The 8,860-nt window shown below is 49.0% G+C and overlaps 1 protein-coding gene across 2 annotated transcripts; it reads left to right on the top strand.

The window, feature by feature from the left end:
* The first annotated feature begins 295 nt into the window (after window positions 1-295).
* On the top strand, window positions 296-8,731 carry LOC121432483 (uncharacterized protein C2orf50-like). 2 transcript variants are annotated; one of them, XM_041630471.1, is made up of 4 exons: window positions 296-721; window positions 2,873-2,912; window positions 3,013-3,228; window positions 8,551-8,731. In XM_041630471.1, exons 1-3 carry the CDS (start codon window positions 507-509, stop codon window positions 3,202-3,204), a joined length of 447 nt encoding a protein of 148 aa, XP_041486405.1. In that variant the 5' UTR covers window positions 296-506; the 3' UTR covers window positions 3,205-3,228; window positions 8,551-8,731. The 2 variants fall into 2 exon arrangements, with proteins under 2 accessions (XP_041486405.1, XP_041486406.1); XM_041630472.1 differs by lacking the exon at window positions 8,551-8,731 and adding an exon at window positions 4,733-5,239.
* The last annotated feature ends 129 nt before the right edge of the window (window positions 8,732-8,860 follow it).

Raw genomic sequence — 8,860 nt, 5'->3', positions numbered from 1 at the left:
ATGTGGTGTTAAATCGCAGCAATAGAAATTCTAAGACAATTGATAAGATGTCTTCCCTTTCTGCCCCTGGCCTCGCATTCCTTCTGTGTCTGGGTCGCGTCCCCTGGGAGCCTGATGTGTCCACCAGGGGGCAGCACAGGATCGTGCTCCGCTCACCCGCTCACGCTCCCGCCTCCTGGGAACCTAGCACCCGCCCTCCGCCCCAGGGGAGGAGCTGGGCAAAGCACCTACAGTCTGCATCCTACAGAGAGGCTCAGATATCCTACGCGAGCTTTCAGGGGGTCCACCCCCTCCCTTGTGTACTCGGGAGCCTGTTCCCTGGGCGACAGTCAACACAGACAGGACTGCAAAACACAGTTGGGTCCCAGCCTGGAGAGTTCTGTTTCCTGCAGTCACTCTGAGCTCGGGATCCGGTGGGGGAACCTTGTGCAGGCTTTTCTAGATTAAGAAAAGAATCTCTGTCTCTTTTCTCTCTTTTTCTCCTCTCCCGCTTTCCCCAGTCCCCTATGGGCAGCCAACACACTCGACTCCAAAGAACCACATCATCCGGGTACCGACCGCCTCTTACCAGGCCTCTTGCCTCAGTTTCCAGGACCCAGGATGGCCCTGCAGCAAGCAGGGGTCTTGCTGGTGGTTGCCAGGGTACCGGAGCCCAGGATGTACAGCAGGACCAGCTGTGGAGGGAGCTTGTGGAAGCCGAAGTTCGAGGCCAGCAGCGTTGGTGAGTGTCCTGTCCCTGCCTCCCTCCCCTCCCCCAGGTCTCCCCACGCTCCCACCTGCCTTGGAGTGTGGGAAGATGCTGGGAAAGGGAGAATATATGGAAAAGAGATTAGGACAGGGAGAACATTAATTAAAGTACGGTGTGAGGGAGGGTCTGAAGCCCCTACGGGAGCCCAGGGCCTCAGTCCCAGCAGGCAGCTGGGAATATAGACACAGAGGGGGCCCTTGTCCCATCTCCCAGCACTCTCTCCAGATGGACATGGCAGGTCAGATGGGAAGCTGGTGTTGGGAATCTAAGCTCTACCCGGGGAGGAATGCTGGTCTGGGGGTGGCAGTGGGGGGCCCCCTTCATGCCTTCATTCAACAAAGGATACCCATGAGCCTTTGTGGGCTGCCAGGGGAAGCTGGGTAGGTTTGACCAGGGTTGGGGGGGGGGGCTCCCTTCTAGGACCCCGAGAGAAGCAGGTAAGTAAACTAAGCAAGGAGGGACGATGCCTCCGAACTGTATGCCCAGTTTGGAGTTTGTAAGACAAAACCTAAGAGTGGTGGAAGCACAGTAAGGAGGAAGACAGCTACAGAGCGGCCACCCACGCAGTTGTGAAAGTGTAGACAGAAGTTTCTGCCCCGCCTGGTCCCACAGCTGGTCGTCCCAAAGAAACACACAGAGGCGTAGATTTATTATAAACTGTTTGCCCAATTAGGTCAGGCTTGTAATTAACTAGCTCTTACAACTTCAATTAACCCATAATTCTTATCTATGTTTAGCCATGTGGCCTGGTACCTTTTCTCAGTGAGGCATTCTCATCCTGCTTCCTCTGCATCTGGGTGGCAACTGCAGACTGAGCCTTTCCTCTTCCCAGAACTCTCCTAGTCTGGTTGTCACGCCTGTACTTCCTGCCTGGTTACTAGCCAATCAGTGTTAAACTAATCCAATACAGGTGACAAATCTTTACAGCGTACAAAAGCATTATCCCACAGCATGAAGTCTAGATGAAGGCTCTCCAAATACACACACTGTCCAGGGCTTTGCACACAGACTTTATTTTAAAAATGTAAACTTAGCTGGGCAGTGTGACTGACACCTTTAATCCTAGAATTTAGGAGGCAGGGGCAAACAGATCTCTGAGTTCAAAGTCAACCTGGTCTACATGGTGGCAGAAAGCACAGCAGCAGGCAGGCAGGCACTGGAGCAGTAGCTGAGAGCTCACATCCTAATCTGTGAGCAGAAGGCAGAAAGGAAAGAAAGAGGTGGGTATACACTGCGAATGGCATGGGCTTTTTGCCTCCAGTGACATACCTCCTCCAACAAGGCCACATGTCCCAATCCTTTCTAGACAGTTCTACCAACTAGGAATCAAGTCTTCAAATACATAAGCCTATAGGGGCCATTCTCATTTAGACCGGCACAAATGGGGGTGACTTGAGCCTGTAATCCCGGTGTTGGAAAGACAGAGGCAGGAGGATCAGAAGTTCAAGATTGTCAGGTGTGGCAGTGCACACCTTTAATCCCGGCACTCAGAGGCAAAGGCAGGCAGATCTCTGTGAGTTCAAAGCCAGCCTGGTCTGTAAAGAAAGATTCAGGCCAGTTAAGATCACAACAAGACCCTGTCTCAAACAAACAAAAAAAGTCAAGGTCATCTTCAGCTACGTAGTGAGTTCTAAACTAACCTGGAGATTAACAGACAAATGAATAAATAAGGAAGCTAAACACGAAGTGTTAAACACATAACATCTGAAATAAGAATTGGTGAAAATTATAAAAACCAGATAGAAAAAGTCGCTGGCCACTCTATGGGCTGCTCCCTAAATATAACATGGGCACTTGGCATTATTATAGTGGTTACGAAGCATTTTAACTCCTCCATGATGATAAAAAGACTTCAAGAGATGGTGAAAGCCGGGCGGTGGTGGCACACGCCTTTAATCGCAGCACTCGGGAGGCAGAGGCAGGCAGATCTCTGTGAGTTCGAGGCCAGCCTGGTCTACAAGAGCTAGTTCCAGGACAACCTGTAAAGCTACAGAAAAACCCTGTCTCAAAAAACCAAAAAAAAAAAAAAAGAGAGAGAGAGATGGTGAAAGTCATTCTTCAGAATATTCCAGAAAACAAAATAAACAAACAGTCCCACTCACATTCCTGTGCTTTCCTTTCCAGGGCTGAGAATTGGGGTTTTCTGAAAGACTACGACCCTTTGGTAAGGCCACACCCCTCCAGAAAACTGCTTATGGTGTCAACATTCATTCTTCCTTCATATCCCCACGGGGCCGGTGACCTGAGATGTCTCCTCTCCTCAGGGAAATAAGAAGGAGCCTGAGAAGCTCCCTGAAGACGTGCCCTTCTTCTCAAACACACTCCCCAGGTCCACGAGCCAGGAGGTGGGCAGTAGGGTGGACACAGCCCTGGGGAGAGCCCTCACCCACATGGATTTCTTCTTTACGGAAGGCACGAGGAAGAAGAAGCTGGAGGATGAGCTGCAGCCAGTGTAGGGATCTCAGGACAGACCCCAGCAGGTAGGTGTGGAATGGACAGAGTCCAGGAGGCCCTCAGAGTGTGGGTGCTCTTGGGTCAGTCTCATATGGGGCAGGAGGAGGATTCCAGAAACACCCCTAGGACCACAGAACTTTACTCAGCCCTTCCTGCTCAGGACCCCAGAGTTAAAGTGGGAACCCAGTGTTAAAGGTGGGAGCGTGTTTAATGGGTTCAGTCTGACTTTATAACCATGAGGTTGTTCACAGTTTCTGCCTCTGTCTGTCTGTCTGTCTGTCTGTGTGTGCTGGGGCACCTCAACCTGACTTCATGCACTGGGAGGAGGCAGGGCGAGCTGGTAGCACACTACCAGCTGACCTGAAGGCTGCTGTTCGCGCCGCCAATTTGTAGGTGGAGGCCACTTGTTCATTCCCGGCTGCCCAGACCATGAAATAATCACAAAGAAACTATATTAATTAAATCAATGCTTGGCCAATCACTTAAGCGTATTTCTGGCTAACTCTATCCTAAACTAACCCATTTCCATTAATCTGTGCATCACCATGACGTCGCGGCCTATCGGCAAAGTTCCAGCACATCTGTCTCTGGTGGAGGCTACATGGCTTCCCCCTGACTCTGCCTTCTTTTCTCCTCTATCTGCTTGGAGTTCCTGCCTTGCTCTATTCTGCTAAGCCACTGGCCAGATATATTCATTAACCAATAAAAGCAACACATATACAGAAGGACTTCCCACACCAGGCTGTAGCCTTCCTCCTGGGAGTCTAAGGTCAAAGCTAGTTATCCTGACCAATCCAAGATCACAGGAGCCGTGGCGGCTCAGCAGCTAAAAGGACTTGCAGAGACCTAGGTTCACTTCCCAGCACCTGCCTCGTGGCTAACAGTTATCTGTAACTCTAGCCCCAAGGAATCCAATGCCCTCTCTGGCCTCTAAGGGCACTTGAATGCACCATTATACAGACACATACACATAAACCTAAAAACAAAACAAACAAAAAACAAACAAAAGTCAAGGCTCACTTCAGCTGCAGGTGGCTTCCCCCAAGCACACTAGAGGATCTCATAAAGACTTCTCTAATCTGTCTCTTGGGGCATGGGACCGGGAGCCCAGGAGTGCTTTCCAAGCCACAAGCACAGCCATTTACAGATGGTGCAAAGTTTAAGCCCAAATCACCTTCTTCACATGTATTTTTGTCACTAGCCGAGAAGTCTAGAAGCCAAGGCAAGCATCTGGGGCAGACTGGTCAGTTCCCTGTGATGTCTGACTCAGGGCAGCCATACCCATCCTGGCCTCCATCTCCACAGTTAGAGGATGGGCAGGAGAGAGGAGGAGACAGATCTCAAGGATATCACAGGGCTGGTCTTCTCTAGAGCACGTTGGTCAGAAGGAAAATACAGTACAGCTCACAGCCTCCTTTCCCATGCATAGACCTTGGCTGGAACATTATACTGGAGATCTTGTCTACATGTCTCTCAGTTGTTTGGACCAACAGGCTCCTGGGGTACAAGCTTCTCTCTGCTCATCTCCAGAGTGCCAAGAGAGCCGGAAAGAGAGGATGCCATACTGTGTCTGTGTGACTCTGCAGGTCGCAGCCAGCCCCCCCACATATACTCTGCACCCCACGTACTGCCACCCCCATCATGTCTTCAGGCTCTTCAGGAAGCTGTCTGCTTTGACTTTCACTATCTCACCCATGGGCTAAGGAAATGGACATGGGTCCGGCCACCAGTGCCTTCTGTCTTTGGGACCAGAACAAAGAAGGCTGGATGCGCCAGGCAGCCAGGCTCCAGGCCTAAGCATGGGGAAGTAGCACCAAAGCTCCATGGCCTCACTGGAAATCCCTAGGGCAGCTCAGAGCCCACAGGCTGGGCAGCACCAGGAGTCCAGAAGGGTCAAGTCCAGAGAGCTAAGGCCCACAGCAGGGCAGGAAGGAGCCCCCTTCACTCTAGACCACTGCTTCTCTGAGCATCTCTGCCTCCTTCTGCCCTGTGGTAGACGCTACCCCTACTTCCAGTGGTAAAGAATGACCGCTTGCCATGGAGACACAGAGTGACCCTTGCGCATCTTCCTGTACTAGACATGATGAGGTAGTGTAAAAAGATGCATGGGTTATTCTGGGGGTGCCTATCCACCAAGTTTAGAACAATGTCGATGTCAACGTGAAGGAAAAGTAGAGGGCCAACCCTGGCTACACCCCTGACTCATGTGCACACACAAACACACATACACATGATTAAATATAATTACATTTTTTTCAAATACTGAACTCTTGAGAATTACAGAATTAAGAACAGAAATATCGTCATTTTAGGCCTAACACTCATAACTACTTTAGGTATGAATTAATAAAGGCCACAGAAACCTTAGGTTAGAGATTCATAGGGAGTCCCATCAGGAGAAGGGCTGCTGACATGAAGTACCTCCCAAAATGACACTCTGGAGCTACCCAAGGAGCTCTCCCTCGAGACAGAGTACATGTGACCTGAGAGCCTCCAGGAAAGGACAGAAGCCCATGCTTGCCTCTTTGTGAAAGACAAAGGGAGCTGAGTAGTGGCCCAGGTGAGAGGCAGCCCAGGCCAAAGAGACTCTAGAGAGCGCTGTGGGGAATAAATGCCGGAGGACAGGCAGCCGGTGGGTGCACTACACCGTGACCTAGTGGAGAACAGGTCGGTGTCACGCTGCGCTGGTGTAGATCCCGGCTTCTGAAACTGAGCGGGAGCCAGGTAACTACATGTGGGGTCTGCAAAAATATGGTCGCAGTAAGAGTGCTGGACATGCAATGACCAAAAATTAATTCAAAGACAAACATGTAATGTACTCCTGATGTTTCTGGCTGTGCTAGCCAGTTGTATTCTGTGACTTCTCCATGGCTGTGCCTCTGAATATACAGTGTGCGTGATTTGTAGTTAGCAGGCTGTCACACCGCACAACCTCAAGAGATGCTGCCTGGAGCAGTCCACACAGGCACATGTACATGGCTTGGCACCCACACACACATGCACACACACACATGCGCACACACATGCACACACACACATGCGCGCACACACACACATGCGCGCACACACGCACACACACACATGCTCACACACATGCACACACACAGGCGCGCACACACACGCACGCACACGCGCGCGCACACACACACACGTACACACATGCGCACACACATGCACACATGCCACACATACACATGCACACCCATGTGTATACACATGCACATGCATACCATGTACACACATGCACACACACAATTGCTGCTCTACTTGATTCAAGTTTCATTTTTAAAAAAGGTGTTTGGCTTGTGATAAATTTGCAACAATTTCTAAAATGTCCTTAAACATCCAGTGCCATTTTGCATTAGCTATTCATGTAAAGGGGCATTCTCAGTATCGGAAGTTATAAAATCAAAATATCAAAGGGCTGGAGAGATGGCTCAGGGGCTACAAGTATTGTTGCTCTTCGAAGGGATCCAAGGTCCTCTTCTGGCCTCCATGGGCATCGGGCATGTATGTGGTACACAGACATATATGCAGACAAAATGCTCACACACATAAAAGAGAAATTTTTAAAACTTTAAAAATAAAATAAAGATATCAGTCAACTCTGAAAAAATTTGAAAATGTTCTATTTTCTGTCCTATCAAATATTGAATCAAATTTTAATTCTGTATGTAAAAATAAACACAACCACCTCAGTATGCAAATTAACTTTAATCTTTAATAAATTGTAAAACTATGTGTAAACCAAAGAATTATTTTGAAAAAAAATTTTTTGATTTGTTATCAGCTGGTGTTTGAGTTATACAGTTTGGTTTTTTTTTTTAAGTTCAAGGATGTTTTTTGTTAGAGTTTGAGAAAAGCAGGGGCAGGCTAACTGTAAATCTTGGGGAAAAGTCCTTTATTTAGCAAGTAGCCACCTGGCAGCCAAGCAGCCAGTGTGATGCAAAAAGTGAGGGGAGGGGAGTGTCTGGGAAAGGGAGGGAATCCAAGTGTCTGGGAAAGCATGCTTCAGAAAGAGACAGAGAAAGAAAGGGCGAAAGGAAAGTTATCCAGGCTGGTTCTGCAAGCTGCTGCCTGATCACAGCACCTACATTCTCCTCCAGGGTCACAGGGACTGTGAGAAGGGCTGTGAGTGGGAAGAGCTTAAGAAGCTCTGAGTAGTTTCCAGGTGACCGCTAAGTCACCTGAGGTCTGCAGCACATTGGCCAGTAGCTTATGTGTAGTAATACATACAGGCAGGCAAGCCACGTGCAGAGCCTAGACCACATCCCTACAGGTTTAGACAGTTGTTTACCTCTATGGGATTTGGAGTCCTTTTGTCTTAGCATTTACCCTCAAAATGGAACAAACTGCTATATTGTAAAATGGAGTTACTCAGGGCAAGGCTGAGCTAGGAGGCTGTTGGCTTTACACAAGTAATTTACACAGTAAGTAACTCGGAGCAGAGCTGACTGTATCATATCTCCATTCTCGACTACTTAGGTACAGAATTGCCGACTTAAGAGAGACATAGCCAAAGCGTGGAAACACACACACACACACACACACACACACCCTTCAAAGATCTCTCTAGTGGGAGGGAAGCGTTAGAGCCTTTTGACTTCTTCCATGGGAAGGGTGAGGACTTTGGTGAGGACTGGAGGCAAGGTGGAAGGTGTGTGCTGGTGCATAGTTTACAGCCCAGAATTACTGCAGACTAGCTGTGCGTCTGTGCATGTGTGTGTGTGTGTGTGTGTGTGTGTGTGTGTGTGTTCAGACTCATAACCTAGTGATCTCCAGAGGAGGGAAAATGACCCCATCTTCCAATCTTGTACCTAAAGGGTGGTGCCCAGTTGTGTTATTTCTCCCAGGGAGATATATGGCGGCACCAATTCACCCCAGGCAGGGCTCCAATATATTATAGAGTCCGCCCAGTGAGTTTATTGGGATTGTTTAATGGGTGTTGATTCAAGAAAATTGCATCACTCGCTGGAGTTGTAGTCCCTGCAAGCAACTTAGTTTCCCTACTATTTACAGTTTGTAACCCCCCCCCACCCGCCCCTCCCAGTGGTGATCACAGCAGCCTCAGCTCTCCTTCCAGAAAGCAGGAATCCAATCTGGAGGAAACAGCAGCGCACCACGACAACCCCTTTTCTTTTGGTTTTTCGAGACAGGGTTTGGTTTCTCTGTGTTGCTTTGGAGCCAGTCCTGGAACTAGCTCTTGTAGACCAGGCTGGCCACGAACTCACAGAAATCCGTCTGCCTATGCCTCCTGTGTGCTGGGATTAAAGGTGTACACCACCACCGCCCGGCAACCCCTTTTCAATAATAGTTACCTATTAACTCTTTTTTTTTTTTATGTATAGAGTGTTTCTGTAGCATGTACGCCTGCACGCCAGAGGAGGACGCCAGATCTCACTACAGATGGTTGTGAATGGTTGTGAATTACCACGTGGTCGCCGGGAATTGAACTCAAGACCGCTGGAGGAATAGGCGGTGCTTTCTTTTTTTTTTTTTTTAAGAATTTATTTACTTATTATGTATACAGTATTCCTTCCATGTATGCCTGCAGGCCAGAAGAGGGTACCAGATCTCATAGATGGCTGTGTGCCACCAAGTGGTTGCTGGTAATTGAACTCAGGACTTCTGGAAGAGCAGTCAGTGCTCTTAACCACT

Source organism: Microtus oregoni, unplaced genomic scaffold (assembly GCF_018167655.1).
Source record: "Microtus oregoni isolate MIOR12 unplaced genomic scaffold, Mior012 000034F_ref0000314, whole genome shotgun sequence".
Classification (NCBI taxonomy): Eukaryota; Metazoa; Chordata; class Mammalia; order Rodentia; family Cricetidae; genus Microtus; species Microtus oregoni.
The sequence above is the reverse complement of the archived record's forward strand: the minus strand, read 5'-3'. Positions and strand labels throughout refer to the sequence as shown.